The sequence below is a fragment of the Glycine max genome, chromosome 3 (genome assembly GCF_000004515.6).
Source record: "Glycine max cultivar Williams 82 chromosome 3, Glycine_max_v4.0, whole genome shotgun sequence".
Lineage (NCBI taxonomy): Eukaryota > Viridiplantae > Streptophyta > Magnoliopsida > Fabales > Fabaceae > Glycine > Glycine max.
The window spans coordinates 8,328,015-8,346,386 of record NC_016090.4 but is presented as its reverse complement, the minus strand read 5'-3'; the positions used below and the strand labels follow the sequence as shown (position 1 = coordinate 8,346,386).

Genomic DNA, 18,372 nt, shown 5'->3' with positions numbered 1-18,372 from the left:
GTTCCCCATTAGCAATAGTGGCGTTTCTGGTGCTCTCTAGAGCTCCTCCTCCAACTGCTCTGTTAGAGTTTTTGTGTGTCAGAGAAAAAGAAAGAAAAATGTGTTTTTATAAAAGCTGCTTTGGGTTAAAAGTTAATTTATTAAGTGAGGGAACTTATGACCTAATTAATTTTATTTATTTATTTATTAAAATGGAAAACCCAAAAGGCACGACTGTTACAAAATCGGAGAAATTGTTCTAGGGAAAAATCAACAACGACAAATTCCCCGCCCCATCAATGGTCCTAGTGATTGGACCACTAAACGAGTTATTCCCCAGTTCAAGCAAATACACATGCGGAAGACCCACATACCAGCCAAAACCTTGACGAATAATCGATTGGTACCCAATCTCACACGCAACAAGCTCTGATAGCTGCCCAAACTAGTTGGAATCTCCCCAGAGAACTCGTTCTCTAGCATCAGCAACTCCTCCAACTTGTCATGCTTACTGAGACTCCCCGGAATCCAATCGGAGAACCAATTGGTGGAAACATCAAGCCACTTCAACGAAGCATTCTTCCCCAAATTCTTCAGCAATTTCCAAACGTGCTTGTTCCTGAACAACCTCAGCTCATAGAGGTTGGCAAGTCTACAATACTCAGCGGTAACTCGCCACTGAAGTGGTTCTCATAGAGGTTAAGACTCTTGAGAGGCAAATGACACAACTAATCAACAATGGTCCCACTCAAATGATTCATGGAAACATCAATGAGTCTCAGCGAAGTGAGGTTGGACATTCCCTTGGGTAACTCCCCGGAGAGTGAGTTGTTGTAGAACTTAATCTGCATGGGAGCGATGAGGCGAGTAAGCGAACTCAAGATAGAACCTTAGAGGTTTTTGAAGGAGAAGTCCAAGACACGAAGGTTAACAAGGTTCCCGAGGGGGTCCGGGATGGGGCTCACGAGGTTGCAGCCCTTGAGCCAGAGTTTCTGGGTTGGTGAGGTTGTTGAGAGAGTAAGGGATGAGAGAAGGGAGAAAAGGGTTGAAGAAGAAGTTAAGTGTTTAAAGAGTAGTGATGTTGAAGGGGGAAGGCGGAACTAAATAACCATATTTATAACTTGATCATGCCAACCCAAAAATGAATTTGATTAAAAGGGAGGCAAAAATCAAAATAGGGACGGAATACCAATACAAATCTATTGTGGTCTATTTTACACGATCATAAACAGTTACGACCAAAACGAAAAAAATGAATTTATGTGATGTATAACAAGAAAATCAAGCAAGTCAAAGAAATTGTATCATAGTTACTCTTTGCTCAAACTGATAAAAAAAAGTTTTATAGTTGGAGAAAGTTATCAACTAGGAGCTTCAAAATAATTAATCTACAAAAGTTGTAACCATTAGCAAAACAAATTGTGTTAATGGACCAACCTTCCATTTTACACTTCATTCTTCTCCCATGCATGATTGATCGAATTCAAATTTCATTAATCAAACTTTTTTTTTCTAATATCTCATTTTCAAATAGTGTGTTTCATTAAGAGATTGAAAATAAAAAATATATATTTAAATTAAAAAATATAAAAAATATGAGACTCACATGAAACTCACACAATTTCTTTTTTATTTATCTCCTCATTCCCTGGACAAAATACAGTATGAGGGATTGATGTAATGTACCCGAATCCAACATGCTTCACTTCTAGACCAGCTTAATCACAAGGGAGTTGTTACGTGCACCCAGCAATATTGCTGGGGCACCCAGAAAACAGTGAATGGGCGAAAATGTCCTTCCGCGAAGACCATTTCTGGAAGAACCTTCTTACGGAATCATTCCGGAAGACACTTCTTCCGGAAAATTTCCGGAAGACCCTTCTTTCGAAAGAAGATTTCGTGATTCCGGAAAAAATCAGGAACACTTTCCGGAAGAACTTCATCCGGAATGTTTCTGGAAGAAGGTTCTTCCGGAAGATAACCTTCTTCTTCCGGAAGGAGGGTCTTCTGAAATTTTTTTAAAAAAAAAACAATGATATTTTTTGTAATAATTTAATTTTAATGAATAAACTAAGTTATAAAATAATTAATATTATTATACATAAATAATTAGTGAACATAATTATGACTAATATTTGTAATTTCTTTTTTACACGCATATAAATGAAAATATTAATTTGTGTGACAATTTAGTATAATTTAAATCATAAAAATTAATTAATTTGTATATTTTATTAAAAATATAAAATATTTATTATGATAACATTTAATTTGTATTACAAAAGTTAATATATGATAAAAAAAATGATTATTATTTTATAACAATGTCAAGAAAAAATAATTTTCATTTTATAATAATAGGTAAAAATAAAATAATATTTAATGCATATGTAATGACGATTTTGCCCCTGTGTAGTTTTCTTTAAATTTATTGCGCTTCACGCTTCCATTTCTTACTGCGCTTCATCCTTCATTGTTTTCTTTCCTTTTCTTGTTGTTGCTTTCCACCCTGTGTAGCTTTGAAGATTTGGTGGTCCCGTGAAGTAGGTGTTCCGTATTTGAAGATTTGGTGGTCCCCCGTGAAGCAGGTGTTCCGTATTTGAAGTTTTGTTAGTCGTTGTTCTTCCTATTTCATCGGAGGAACGCATTTATGGGTATTTTTGCGTATTCTGGCTAGTTTTTAGAGAAGAAAAACAGCAAAAAGTTGTTTCCGGAAGAAATTTTAAGTACAGGAGGAAGAAGTTCCGGAATGAGAATGTTGTATTTCCGAAAGAACTTCTTCCGGAAGTTACTAAGGCGGATTCCGGAAGAAGTAGTTCCGGAAGTGTTTTCCGGAACTACTTCTCCCGGAATGGGCCATAGTAACTTCCAGAAGAAGTGCTTCTGAAAATTACTAAGGCCCATTTCGGAAGAAGTAGTTCCAGAAGTGTCTTCCGGAAATACTTCTTCCGGAATGGGCCTTAGTAACTTCCGGAAGAACTTTTTCCGGAATGTTACATTATTAACAAATTTTTTATTTCTGTTTTAAAATTTATATATATATATATATATATATATATATATATATATATTCAATTGTGGATTATTGGTTTAATTAGGTATAATGATTTGGTATAATATTAAATGATTTAGGTAACATAATTGTATTTTGTTGTAGTAGAAAAATGTTTTATTAGTTGTTTATTATAGTGATAAGTTTAGTTTAAGTAAATAATGTAGTTATAAATTTAGAATATATTTGTATCAGTTGTTAGTATGTTTGTTAGTTAATATGTAGTCAATTTGTGGATGTGGTTATATGATAATTTGAATATACTTCTGTATGATGCATATGTCCTGTTAATATGTTTTTTATTTAATGTGTAGTAAATTTTTGGATGTGGTTATATGATAATTTGAATGTACTTGTGTATGATGCATATGTCCTTAAGATGGACGAAGATCAATGGAGGTATGACTATGCGATGTCACAAGAAGTTCATATGGATTATGATTATGATAATGAAGAAGAATGTGGGCTGAATGAACCACATGTGGATTGTTCAAATGCTTTTAATACGTCTCAGGTAATCATAGATAATTTGAGTCATTTGGTTGAATTGATGTTTTGTATAAAAATTAATATGTTTGGATTGCGTTGTAGGTATTCGGTACTCGAGATGATGTTTTGCAATGGGCTCGAACAGTTGCCCATGAAAATGGATTTGTTTCAGTGATTATGAGGTCTGACACAGAGACCGGTAGCAGAGGAAGAAGTTCATTTGTCTTAATTGGGTGTGAAAGGAGTGGTACGTACAAGTGTAGGAATAAAGAATTCGTTAGAAAAGACACTGGGAGTAGGAAATGTGGTTGTCCCTTCAGGCTTCATGGGAAACCAGTGCATGGAGGGGAAGGTTGGATGGTGAAGTTGATCTGTGGGATTCACAATCTTGAATTGGCCAAGTCCTTAGTTGGACATCCATACACTAGGCGATTGACTAAGGATGAAAAGAAAATTATTGCTGATATGACAAAGTCGATGGTGAAACCAAAAAACATCTTGCTAATGTTGAAGGAACACAATGCCAACAGTTGCACCACGATAAAGCAAATTTACAATGCAAGAAGTGCATATCGTTCTTCAATAAGAGGAGCTGATACCAAAATGCAGCATCTGATGAAGCTTCCCGAACGTGATCAATACATTCATTGGCATAGATTGAAGGATGAAGTTATGGTGCATGATCTGTTTTGGTGTCACCCAGATGCAATAAAGTTATGCAATGCATGTCATTTGGTGTTTTTTATAGACAGTACCTACAAAACAAACAGGTACAGACTCCCACTACTTGACTTTGTTGGAGTGACACCAACGGCGATGACATTCTCTGCTGGGTTTGCATATCTGGAGGCTGAGCGTGTTAATAATATTGTATGGGCTTTGGAACGATTTCGAGGCCTATTTTTAAGAAACGATTGTCTTCCTGTTGTTATTGTCACTGATAGAGACCTAACACTGATGAATGTAGTGAAAATTGTGTTCCAGGAGTGTACTAATTTGTTGTGCAGGTTTCATATCGATAAGAATGTGAAGGTGAAGTGCAAATCTTTAATCGGTGAAAAAAATGTGTGGGACTATGTAATGGATAACTGGGGTACTTTGGTTGATTGTCCGTCCGAACACCAGTTCCATGAGTCACTTCAGAAGTTTCAAGTTCCTTGTTCTCCTTGGCCGATGTTCATTGACTATGTTAACGACACGTGGATTATCCCCCACAAGGAAAAATTTATTACAGCATGGACGAATAAGGTCATGCACCTAGGCAACACAACAACAAACAGGTATTAAGAACTGATTTTATTTGTTAGTAAGGATTAGTAATAAATGGTATTTAATTGTTGTATATTTTCATGTTTGTTGTGTATTTTAAATGTAGGGTTGAATCAGCTTATTGGGCTCTCAAAAGAGTGCTACAAAATAGCGTTGGAGACCTATGTAGTGTTTGGAATGCCATGAACAACATGATCACACTGCAACACATCGAAATTAAAGCATCCTTTGAAACCAGTACGCATGTTGTTGGGCATGTATATAAAAAAACCTTATACAAGAGGCTTCTTATGATGGTTTCAAGGGACGCTTTAAATCAGATTGCTTTTAAGGTTGACTGTCTACGTTATCTCGACAACAATCTCTCTTCTTGTGGTTGTGTGATGAGAAGCACGCACGGTCTTCCTTGTGCATGTGAGCTTTCTAGGTATACTGCTGGCATCATCCCATTGGAGTCAGTCCATCTTTTTTGGAGGAGACTTTGCTTTTCAGACCAAGGGTTATGTGAGACGGAAGTCAGCATCAAGGAAGAGATAGAAATCATATCTAAAAGGTTTGATGAACTTGAGGTGTCTGGCAAAGTAACTCTGAAGAGTAAACTTCGAGAAATTGCATACCCTGATCATAACTCTATGTACCCTCCTCCATCAAAGGTTAACACTAAAGGTGCACCGAAGAAATCGATGAAAAGAAGTCAAAGATCCACAAAGCGTGATCCCTCTTACTGGGAGTATGTTGATGCTTTTCATTCTGTTCAAAGCAGCAACTCTCCAGTCAAACATAGTGCATCATGTTCTGAACCGCCTCAGCCAACAAGGATCATCCCGATGTTGGATCAATTTGCGCCATTCATTCAAGGTTTCATTCGTGACGTTGTGGATGTGAAAGCGGACGGTAACTGTGGATATCGGTCCATTGCCGCTTTATTAGGTATGGGGGAAGATTCGTGGCCATTAGTGCGTAATGAATTGATTAAAGAACTTGGCAGGTGGTCGCATGAGTACATGAACCTCTTCGGTGGCACAGAGAGATTTGAACAATTAAAGTTGTCCCTACTTGTTGATGGGTTTTCGAAGGTATGTTTTTAGGTTAATTTTTTTAATAACAAACTTTAAATAACTTACATGTATATGTTTGGTTGATTCAGGTTAGTGTGGACAAGTGGATGGATATAACGGAGATGGGATATGTGATTGCATCACGGTATAACGTAATCCTTGTATCGTTGTCCTGACAACAAAGCATGACATTTTTTCCTCTTAGAAGTCAACCACCACCTGATTCATCTGGGCACCGCATGATATGTGTCGGTCACGTGTTTGGAAATCATTTTGTTTAGGTACATTGAATATAATTAGTATAACAATTATGCAATGACTTCGCTGGTTCGTTTGACACGGTCACCGCATGATATAATCTTTGTTCATGTACAACAGGTTTATTTGAAAGACCATTGTCCCTTACTGCTTCCAGCGTTGTTGTGGTCAAGCAATTGTTATTCTCAGGCAAAGCAGTGGACAATTCCATATATTAGTAGAATGCAACAATACACAAGCTTGATGTCATTCAAAAGACACTATGTCGACCTAAATGAAGACTAAACATGCATTGTTTATGTAATTATATTCATTATGCGATGTAATTTGTTGTAACCCATTACTAACCAATTAATATTATTAAGTACTCGTTTGGTTAAGCAAGAAAATTGTTAGTCCAACAAAAATCATTTACGCATGTAGCATACATCATTGTCATAATTGACAATACATAATGACATGCATGCGTATTAAAGTTTGAGCGCGATAACACATTGACTGACTTGACTACACATTCTGAAGGAAACATAAACACGAAACATGTTCACGCGTGTCTATTTTTTTGTAAACAAAGTTAAGCAATGGCTCGGTCACAACCATCTATATATATAGCAGACACGGCTAATAAATCACACATTATCTTGCTTTCAAATAGTCTCCCAATTGATACACAAAGTATCACATTTTTAGGAGAAACTAGCGGTCAGACGATTGTCAACTAAAGGTTGGCTTTTATTTTTCCAAATGGATCAATTATTCACAATGATACTGGCGTTTACTTCCAAACTTCAACTCTGGTGCCCATTCGAGTACCAAATAGTTGTGATTTTGTAAGCCTAAAAACCAAAATACGCAATACCCTTCAGCTATCCGACAAACAATTTTTGGATGAAATTCACTACCGGAAGCCATTCACCGATACAGGTAACCAAATTCGCTTTCAGTGTATGAAATTGATAAATGATGACGATGTCAACACAATGTTAATGTGTAATGATCAATTTTCTTGTGTTGGCCAGATGGAATAATAAACTTACTTGAACGCACTATGGCCCGTACTCATGACGTGATCCTGTATTACAACGAGAAATGGAACATGCCACCGCAGAACAAATTTGTTGGATGCGCGTTCACAGGAAAAAATCCTAAGAAATTCCGAATTCCTTCAACATGTACCATCGATGAACTGAAGAATTTAATAAAGCAAGTTGCACCTAAAGAGATTCCCCCTCTTGGAATTCACGAATCACAAACGGTAAGACGATTGTTTTTCTGCCAACCAGCTCGCTTTGAGTATTCAGATATGCTTATAAAATATGAAATAAATGAGCTGAGGACCAACGAAGAACTGCTGAAGGTGTTAGTACAATCTAACTACTGGAAAAAATATGGACCAATAGAAATTTTAGTTGTCTTTACTAAATATGTTGTGAAAATCGAAGACGAGGTCACTGGGACATCGCTAAACAACTGAATGTGATGTTTATTCTTTTTCTTTTTCGTTGATGTAACCTTAATCTGTTTACGGCGTGTTTTATTCCCATAATAAAGTTGAATGTGTTGTTTCAATGGTCCAAAAAATTAATTGTTAGAAGGGTCGGATTCCTATTTTTTTGGATTTTCTGGTTTTGTTTTTAGGTGTTATTTGACGGAACCAAGAAACGAGAATAATTTTTTTGGGTTCTTTGACGTCCAAACATGAGAAATAGCGGCCCTCCATTGTCTCACGGCACTGGCACACCCACGGAAAAAAAATCCCAAACACCCACTTGAACATGAAAAAGGGTCGGATTCCTATTTTTTTTGGATTTTCTATCTTTGTTTTTAGGTGTTATTTGACGGAACCGGGGAACGAGAATAATTTTTTTGAGTTCTTTGACGTCCAAACATGAGAAATAGCAGCCCTCCATCGTCTCACAGCACTGGCACACCCACGGAAAAAAATCCCAAACATGGGTACTTGAACATGAAAAAGGGTTGGATTCCTATTTTTTTGGATTTTATGGTTTTGTTTTTAGGTGTTATTTGATGAAACCGGGGAACGGGAATAATTTTTTTGGGTTCTTTGACATCCAATCATGAGAAATAGCGACCCTCCATTGTCTCACGGCACTGGCACACCCACAGAAAAAAATCCCAAACATGGGTACTTGAACATGAAAAAGGGTCAGATTCCTATTTTTTTGGATTTTTTGGCTTTGTTTTTAGGTGTTATTTGACGGAACCGGGGAACCGGAATAATTTTTTTGGGTTCTTCGACGTCCAAACATGAGAAATAGCGGCCCTCCATTGTTTCACGGCACTGACACACACCCACGGAAAAAAAAACCCCAAAAATGGGTACTTAAACATGAATTTTTTTTTAAAAGTGATCTTTGTAGTATCTTATATGGCGATTTCATTGTCATGTAATTTTTTAAAAAAATATTTTGTTTTTGGTACAAGCTTATTATTTTTTATATAAAAAAATTATATATTAATAGTGTAAATTATGATCGAATCATAATTTATTATATATGATAATTACTTTAAAAATCTTACTAACACATAATTATGAATTATGAATGATTTTAAAAACATTTATTTTTAATGTAATTCTTACAAACAAAACTCATGATTTTAGGTTCACTTTTTTTAAAAATAAATTTAATACACTCGCAAACTTCGCTTAAGGACCACAATCGGAATAATAAACTATATTATAAAATAATAAACTGTGCAAAACAAGTCAACTATATCAAACAAAAAACTGTAATAATTACAAATATTCATGTCAACTACAAGACAAAAAATAAATACAATAATCAATGCTCCGTGCGGCGTCTCTGACGAGCCTTGACACTTCCATCAGCATTAGCTCCCCCTCTGGCGATCGTTAGGCAGTCCTGCATAATCTCATACAACTCTGTGCCTGCAGTGACCATCCTAAGGTTGAGCACACGCTCTAACCTCTGTGCAATCGCCTCATATCCGTCGTAATCATCCTGTCACAGTCATTAAAAACATTTATTATAAAATTAAAAATAAATAACAACTCATCAAACATTAAAGGCGCAAAAAATCTTAGCACATGTGGAGGGGGGTCAAATGGCACTGGAACCTGGGGGCTGGGCGGCTGTATATACTCCTCAGGGTCTGCAACTGGTGCATCTCTCGGCTGGTCACCTGCCTGGGTCGGTATCATGAATGGGTGAGATACGCGAAAAAATCACTCCATGTAATCCGCAGATACCTGCCCAGGCACTAGACAAAGCTCACCCGCAGGTAGTAAGTGCTCCTCAAAATGCATCCACCTGTCATCTATATCATCGTGTGACAATCGAGCACTAACAAGCGGCGAAGGGATGCTCTAGATGTAACCAAATTGTCGAACCACCCTCTCTGGTCGAGCTGTGACCACCATAGGACCCCATCTCAGCTGACCCTGGAATGATGAAATCTCCTAAAAGGCCCTAACCCCCCGATGCTCCGTGTACGGCAACCAGGACACATCTGTGACGGTCAAATCATCACAACGTGCCCTATTAGGGTGCTCCTGTGATTCCCTTCATGTGCGCCTTCGACGTCAACCACCGGGAAGCACGTGGGGATGTCTCCTGGTATGTATCATCTGTCACGCACTAGTGCACACTAGGGAAGTGCTCATACATCCAGCACTATACAATAAATGAGGTTAACATAACATAAAAACATGTTTAAATCATAATCGAACGTAACATATTAAAAAACACAAAATTTACCTGTAATAACGTCAAGTACCCCGCAAGTTGTCGTGTGGTGGTCCTACAAGCCACATCTAACTGGTCATACATATGAACCAGCGCGGCAACTCCCCAAGCATAACCACCACTCTGAGCGAGGTCCCGGAAAGCGTCAAGGTGAACCACATGCACGTATGTTGCACTCTTATTAGCAAAAAGGGTGCAACCGACAAGGTGCAACAGATAAGCGCGAGCTGCGACAATCCACCACCGGGCCTGACATCTCGTCTCATAAATGTCTCGAACCCATCCTAGTCATACATATGTCTCACGTGTCAGTGCTGTCTCGGCTCTAGCCTCCTCGGCAGACACCTCAAGCAACTCTGTCAGCAAAAATCTGGCCTCCTCCGTAGAAAGAGCATGGAAACTGTGCAACGCGCCAGTGATGGGCAAATGAAGGAGTGACAACACATCATCCAATGTGATCGTCAACTCTCTTACCGGAAAGTGGAAGGTGTTGGTCTCACCATGCCACCTCTCCACGAATGCGGATATCAGTCCAGGATCGCCAGTAATAACTGAACAATCGATCAGTGGACTTAATCCTGTGGCAGCCACCAGGCCTTCAATCTCAGGCACTGGCCTCCCAATCAGTGTCACCTTCCTCCCATGTGACACTAACTTCAAATCAGGACGTTCCTGATTTGAAGTACAAATTATACAATTATTAAAAAAAATTAATGACAAACAAATAAATCAACAATGATAAATAATTAGCAAATTAAAATACCTGTCCACTCCAAACAGCATGTGCAACATGGTCTGCAAATGATGCCAGCACTGACGGGTCACGTGGCCCACCAGGGAATCCCTCAGCAGCATCATCAACATCTGACCCCTCAGCACCACCAGCACTCTGTACGTCCGCACGCATCTCAGGTGCCTCCGCAGCCAGATCAGGGACATCGTCAGTCATGTCAGCAACGTCCTCAGCCATATCACGTCCCTCCGCAGTCATCTGATGAACCCGTTGCTTACGGGTTGAGGCAGTAGGCCTACGCCTCTTGGGAACATCAGCTGCATCATGGTCATCATGTATATCTCTGCCTACAAGTCTACTTATGGCACGACCTAAATCTCGTGTTCTAACCATGATCTGCAAATCATGTCGAACACGTATTTTTTTTGGTCAAAATATACACAACTTTCTTTATAAAAATAAAACAAGTTTATTTATAAATAAATAAAACTAATTTAAATCAAATTATTTGAAAACAAACACAACATAATTTAAAAAAAATTAAACAACTTCATTTATAAAAAAAACACAACTAATGTTAAAAAAATTAATTAGTAAACATCCACAACTTAATTTTAAAAAAAAATTAAAAACTTCATTTATAAAAAAAACACAACTAAATTATTTGGTAAACATCCACAACTTAATTTTAAAAAAAAAATAAACAACTTCATTTATAAAAAATAACACAATTAATATAAAAATAATTAATTACTAAACATCCACAACTTAATTTAAAAAAATTCATTTATAAAAAACCACAACTAATGTAAAAAAAATTAATTAGTAAACATCCACAACTTAATTTTAAAAAAAAATTAAAAAAATTCATTTATAAAAAAAACAACTCAATTATTTAGTAAACATCCACAACTTAATTTAAAAAAAAATAAAAAAACTTCATTTATAAAAAAAACACAACTAATATAAAAATAATTAATTACTAAACATCCACAACTTAATTTAAAAAAAACTTCATTTATAAAAAAACCACAACATATACAAATAATTAATTATTAAACATCCACAACTTAATTTTAAAAAAAATTAAACAACTTCATTTATAAAAAAATACTTCATTTATAATAAAATAAACAACTTTATTTATAATAAAATAAAAAAGTTTATTTATAGAAAAAAAACACAACTAATTTCAAAATATATAATTAGTAAACATACACAACTAAAATTATATATAAAAATAAAACAAAAATGGGAAAAAAAATTTCCAAACATACACAACTTAATTTATATCATATATAAAAAATAATTAGTATTTAAAAAAATTTCCAAACATACACAACTTTATTTATAAAAATAAACTACTTCATTTATAAAAAAAATACATAAGTAATTTAAAATTAAATAATTAGTAAAATACTCAACTAAAATGATATAAAAAATAAACAAAAATAACCAACCTAATTTATACAAATAACCAACTTTATTTATAAATAAAATACACTAACTTTTTTTAAAAAAAACAATATTTTAAAAAAAAACTAACTTCCAGAAGAAGTAGTTCTTCTGGAAACTTTCTGGAATAAGGGGTCTTCCGGAAAGTGCTTCCGAAAGCACTGAAAGGTCATCCGGAAGAACTCTTCTTCCGGAATGTTTCCGGAAGAACTACTTCTTCCGGAAACTTTCCGAAAGAGGTGTTCCGGGAGCTTTCCGGAAGACCTCCGAAAGTTCCGGAAGAACCCCAAACGAGTCTTCCGGAAGGCGCCACCGTCATCAAGCTTTCGCCATTTTTTCCGGCGTCTTCTACCCTAAGGTTTCACTAACGTTCCACTAACCTAAGGTTCAACTAACCTACCTTAAATGCTACAAATATAATGCATAACTAAACCAAAGCTAAGAAGAAGGCCACCTACCTCGAATGCAAATGGGTCCAAGGGCTGGCGGAGAAGCCTCGCGGAGAAGAAGACCACAACCGAGCTCGTCGCGGAAGAGAGAAGAGAAAGGAAGCTTTCGCGGAAGAGAGAAATAAAGAAGAGAGAATGCTTCCAAAAGAGGGAAAAAGCTTTTTAAGTTTTTTAATGAAGGGCAAAATTGACATTTCAATAAATTGCTGGGTGCACCTAGCATATCCCTAATCACAACCATTGAAGAAAGTAATTCATCTTTGACAGGACCTAAAGAGGTCCATTATTTGCAAAGTGTATGTGAGAAGACGGAGTTACTATTATTACTCTCCATTTATTTATTCTCACTCCCCACCCTTATTTTATTTTTTCTATTCCAAAACTATCCTTTTGACATAAACTTGATTTTGTTATTATTGATTAAAAAAAATCATCTTTCCTTTACAAAAGGAAAAATTTTGATGATTATGCAATACAAACACAATTCTATTGTATATAAACAACAATAAAATTTTGTTTTCATTACATTTTTCTCACCTTATAATGCAATAGAAATATAATTTTGTTGTTATAACAAAAATGGGTTTCCATTACACTTTTTGAAAAATATATATCAGAATTGCATTTCTCTTATCTATTTTTTCAAAAAAAAAATCAACAAAAACTTGATTTTATTGTGTCTTTTCTTATTTGTAAGCCTTTAATAAATATTATAAATAGTAGCAATTTAACTAATAAGTCAACATTCTGTGAAAGGCGTAACGATTCAGTGACACATAAACAGTGAACGCATATGGATCAACGCAATCTGGATCGTTGAATTCTTTGGTGTAAATCTGAATCGTTTATTTTTTTGACTCATGGGACAACTATTTTAATGATGAACTATGCGTGAACAGTACCCTAATTTGAATCGGTGTAACATAAACCGTATATTTAGTTGGTATAATCTTGATTTTTTTTTTCTGAGCCCAAGACACAGCTTTTAATAATTGACTGACCCGTAAATAGTTTATGCACTTGTATAAAACAACAAAGGTAGCCTAAGGCAAATTCATTATCTTCATATTCACTATTTTTCTAACAAGATGGAGATATGATACGATTGTTTAGATAGATACCAACTTATAAACTCACTTCATAAGTCATACTAGAGAATTGGCAAATACAACAAATCCTTGCTTATATGACCTCTTGTTCCAAAAAGCAGTTCTCATTTTTCTTGAGAATCATGCCACAAGTCTCATCTATATTACATTATGAGATGAAAATTTTGTCAAAAAATCCATTGACCTATATACACAGACAACCAAATAGATTGCAAGCTACTGCATGAAAATTTCTTCAGGTTTCTGTCTGGGGATGACAATCAGTAAAATGAACAAATAACAAATCCATTGAATCTTATCCAAAGTTTGGATGTTGCAAACCTTTATCTCACAGAAACCAAAACCAGCAATATGCCTGCAATCAAGTGCCCAAAGATAATTAATTCCATAGAGTTCTTGAATGTGTAACATCCCAATTTTTCGTAAATAAATTTAAAAAGATTTGTAGTAAAAAAATAAATAAATAAATAAATATAGAGTAAATAATAGGCTGAATAACCTAGGTATAAATAGTTATGTTAAGTCAGCTGCCTCCTTTTGGCCTCATTTTCGTTTTTTCCCTTCTTCTCTCAAAACCCTTTCTTTTTCCCGCAGCCAACCAAACTTGTCTCAGAAAAACGATGATCTCGAACCCGTTCATCGTAAAATTTGATTATCATGTTCGCAACCCAATTCCGAACATTCTCACCGTTGGGAATTTCAAAATCATATCTGAGCTTAGAGGAAAAACCTTCGCATTGTAGCATTTTAGTTTCCCGCAGAAACCCAAAACTGTCTCGGTAAAACTACGATCCCGGTTTCGTTAGCCGTTGGATTTTCATGAAATTTGGATATGTTGTTCGAAATTCAATTCCGCACGCTTCCACCGTTGGGATTTGCGAGATAATATTCTTGGAGGGAGAAAAAGGAATCGCATGAAGACAGTACAAGTGGAGGTTTCAATCTCTTCTCCGTCTCTCTGACGTTTGGGAATTCTATCGGAGCAGTCGGAGGAATAATTGAAAGAATTTCAGGGAACCGCTAGAGATGTTGCTATCGCTGGCTGAAGGCACGTCAGTCCGCTCAGAGGTAAGGGATGAGTTATTCACAATTGAGAATTAGTGAGAACATGTGTAGGGATCCTTAGAGATATCAATTGGAATGAATTTTGGGGGTGTTTTTGCAATTTTCATTTTATCCTTATAATTATTACAGGGAATTATATATGTTTGACAGACCAATTGTTGTGGAATTGATATGCTATTGTGTTGAGCGTGAACCCTATAAATCGAGTACTTTCTAATTAATATGAATTGATGAAATAAAGGATAAATTTAGAGAGAGATATTGATTTTGTATTTTCTCTTTTTCTTGCTATTTAGGTTTTTATATATAATTTAAAAAGTCAATATCATAATTGAAATTGACCAAAGTGTTCATATAATTATTTAGAATCTGTGCATTGAAAGCTTACTTTGTAATTTGTGATTCAATATGATGTATGCTAGCTTATATATATATAGAGCTTGTTATTTATATTAATAATTTATGTAAATAATATTGTAGAGTGTTATAGTATGATTCCAAAAATTATTAAGTGTTGGAGTTTGAGAATATTATGGTTAAATTTGATGAACATGTGTATGTTGTACCTTATGAATATCATTAGGAATGTTATGAAATGTTAAAGTGTGGACATGATATTCTATTGTAAATAAGTGGATGTGTTTAACACTTGATTTTACATTAATTATATCGTGAGCTATGAATTATACAATAACCCGACCAGTGTTTATGCGCAGTGTTAAAGAGAAAGTGCAGGTTCCTAGTTTAGGAACCAGTGTTAAATTGTAGCGCAATTGTGTTAAACATGTGTGAAACAAGAGTGTGAGGTCGTGGTATTGTATAATTCATGAGCAGTGCTTATAAATGAAATATGTGATGAATTGTGGAATAATATGTTGCCTTGAGATTGAGTAAAAGTGTAAAGTAGAACGGGTGTTGAATTGAGAGATACGTGAAAACATGTGATGGTAAATTGTGACATTATGAGATGTGAAATTGTGAATGAGTTTTGGTTGTGAATAAGTGTGTGATTAACTCTTGATGTGACATTATTTATGTTGTAAGCTGTGAATTGTACAATAACCCGACCAGTGTTATCTTGAAAAAAGTGTAAATGCGCAGTGTTAAAGAGAAAGTGTAGGTTTCCTATTTAAGAACCAGTGTTAAAGAGAAAGTGTAGGTTCCTGTTTAGGAACCAGTGTTAAATTGTAGCGCAATATGTTGTACGTGTTTAAGACACGAGTGTGAGGTCGTGGGTATTGTATAATTCACTAGCAGTGTCTGTGTGCTAAAATGATTTTAGGGGTTGGACCTGAATCAGGAGGGAGAGGCCCTGACGGACTCTTCGGAGTGTAGGCCTTGGGGGTCACCGGGTTTGAGTGCTCCTTTAAGCCTATGCTGATCCCATATGGTTGGAGCATTCTCGCAAAACATCGTGACCCTGACTGGTCTCCCTATAATCTTACTTAGTGAGAGTGACCTGACAAACCCATTGTGTGGTGTGTCTTGTTATGTACTCCTAAGCGCCCCAGGGTGGTTTTTCACTGACATGGTACCACATTGCATATAGGATTGAGTCTTAGCATAACTATTGCATATGCTTGCTAATTGATGTGTTATTATATCTTGATCGGAGTGTGGGATTCTTGTGTAATGTGATTGATAATTGAAAAGTGAATTTTGAATGACGAAGTGGTGAAGTTACGTGAGCTATGTTTAAGCAAGTGGTATCTCATTTATATAATATGTATATTTAATTGTCTTGTTTCTCTATTAGCTAGGAATGTGATAACTCACTCCCTGTGTGTTGTTGTGTTTGGATCCTGTGATGATCTTGAACTTGTGTTCGGGGGAGCAGATGAATAGGTGGATGACTATGAAGAACCTCATGCTAGAGGACACGGGAACACAACGCTCTGATAGGATGTGACATTAGGATATAGGTTCTATATTAATTGTATGAAGCTTAGACGACCTTGTTGAGTCGAGAATACTTTATTATTTATTTGGACAAGTTTGAATATGATGTAGAAGAAAATGAATGTGAGCCTTTTTCCCCTTTGAAAGACTTGTTTAAAAAAAATGTTTTAAAAATACTTTTAATTAATATTTGAATTTTTTTTATTCCTTATTAGTATATATGTGAGGGGTAGAGGGTGTCACAGAATGCACACACAAAAATTTGTCTGCATGTGTATATAGCTAGAGGACATATGAACTTACCTATTAAGCTCCAAAAACTGCTTCAGTTTGCGGATTTAAGCGTTATGTTAGAAACATTAGTTTGGTCTGGGAAAAAGATTGACCAAATTTTAGATATGGATTATAATTTCAGGATTATAAATATAAATTTTAAATATTTTTGTGACAACAAAGTGTCACATATTATACTTACTAGGGGGTGTTCTTTGTACGAAAAAGCATGCCCCAATAACAATATAGCAGAGTATGAGAACAAGGCCTTTCATGTAGTGGGAAGTTCCATCCTACAAAGATATACATGGAAAAGAAATAGTGAATCAAGATATATACCAAATCTATTTGTGATGTTTCAACCAATGAAATGATGGTATATAATAAGTATACCTGTAATGCGAAGGCTGTGATTGTTATTGCCAAAGAAAGAGAAGCTGTTTCTAGGAGGTTGAAGTTGAGGTCCATTTTGATACCCATAATCCAAGCAACAATCACACATAGGGGAACCTATATTGATATCAAACATCAAAGCTAAGTGGATGCAAACATTTTTTTTAAGGTGAATGCTTACCACAAACATGCTAATTTGAGTTGAAGAACCCAAAGAAACACCCAAAGAGATGTCCTGCAGTAACATCATTAGCTTAGTCTCAAGGAATTAAATCACATGCCCTCAATTTTTCTCCAATTAAAATAGAAGTATTTGAACTTCATAAAACTAGCTATTAAAGTTGGTACCAGTTTGTTCTTGAAACCAAATATGATTGCTGCTGCATGTTCAGTTGCATTGCCAAAAATTGGAAGCAAGATTATGCTAAGGAAGCTAACAGACAAACCCCATGAATCAGATGCATCCTGTTCAGATTCACATTTTTATAGGGGTAAAGTAGGGAGAAAATGTGTACACCAAAATTTCATATCGCCATTATATATTACTAGTGCAAAAATGTACACTTCCTGCTTGACTGGACTTGAAAGTTAATTGTATGTATATGTAATGTTTTTTTATTACATAGTGATTTGTTTTAAAAAATGTAACTACAGTTGGAAGTTAAAAATAAAATGTAATAATTTATAATAATTGAAGATAAAAATGCCAAAAAAATAGATGCCAAATATTTTTTTTATAATAGTTATAAATTATAAATTATAAATTTAATTAAAATGGATTGACAATGTAAATATTATTTTATATTGTCATATAATTAGATATGACGAATTAGATATTGTCATGTAAGATATAGGTTTCTTAACTTATACAATAACCATTATTTGCTTAAGATAATTTCTGATTAATTAATAGTGTAAAATGTTGAAATTAAACTCATGTACTATTATCTCAAGCAATAGAATAAAAGAATATTCTCATCTTTCAAAAAATAAAAAGCAGTCAGTCAATTACCTCAATTGTTTGCACCACATATTCAGACAACAAAGCAATGGTCATAGTCATCCCAACCAGCCAAGTAAACCCACTCCAGAATCCTATCACTGCTTCTGAATCACTGCCACCCTCTTCATCATCTTCCTGCAAAATGCATGATGGTAAATAA

General features: G+C 35.3%; 1 protein-coding gene across 7 annotated transcripts in view; it reads right to left on the bottom strand.

Moving 5' to 3' along the window:
* LOC100782052 (vacuolar cation/proton exchanger 3) overlaps positions 1–18,372 on the bottom strand; it is a 51,219-nt gene that overhangs the window by 30,160 nt on the left and 2,687 nt on the right. For 2 of the 7 annotated variants that reach the window (XM_026127764.2, XM_026127763.2), the window contains exons 6-8: positions 18,222–18,347; positions 17,558–17,674; positions 17,210–17,444 (exon numbers count right to left, since the gene is read on the bottom strand). In XM_026127764.2, coding sequence (XP_025983549.1) covers positions 17,210–17,444; positions 17,558–17,674; positions 18,222–18,347 — 478 coding nt within the window. Of the gene's footprint in view, positions 1–13,592; positions 13,935–16,846; positions 16,913–17,018; positions 17,110–17,209; positions 17,445–17,557; positions 17,675–18,221; positions 18,348–18,372 lie in introns of those variants that run through there. The other 5 variants (XM_014773535.3, XM_014773536.3, XR_001387427.3 and 2 more) reach the window with 5 other exon arrangements.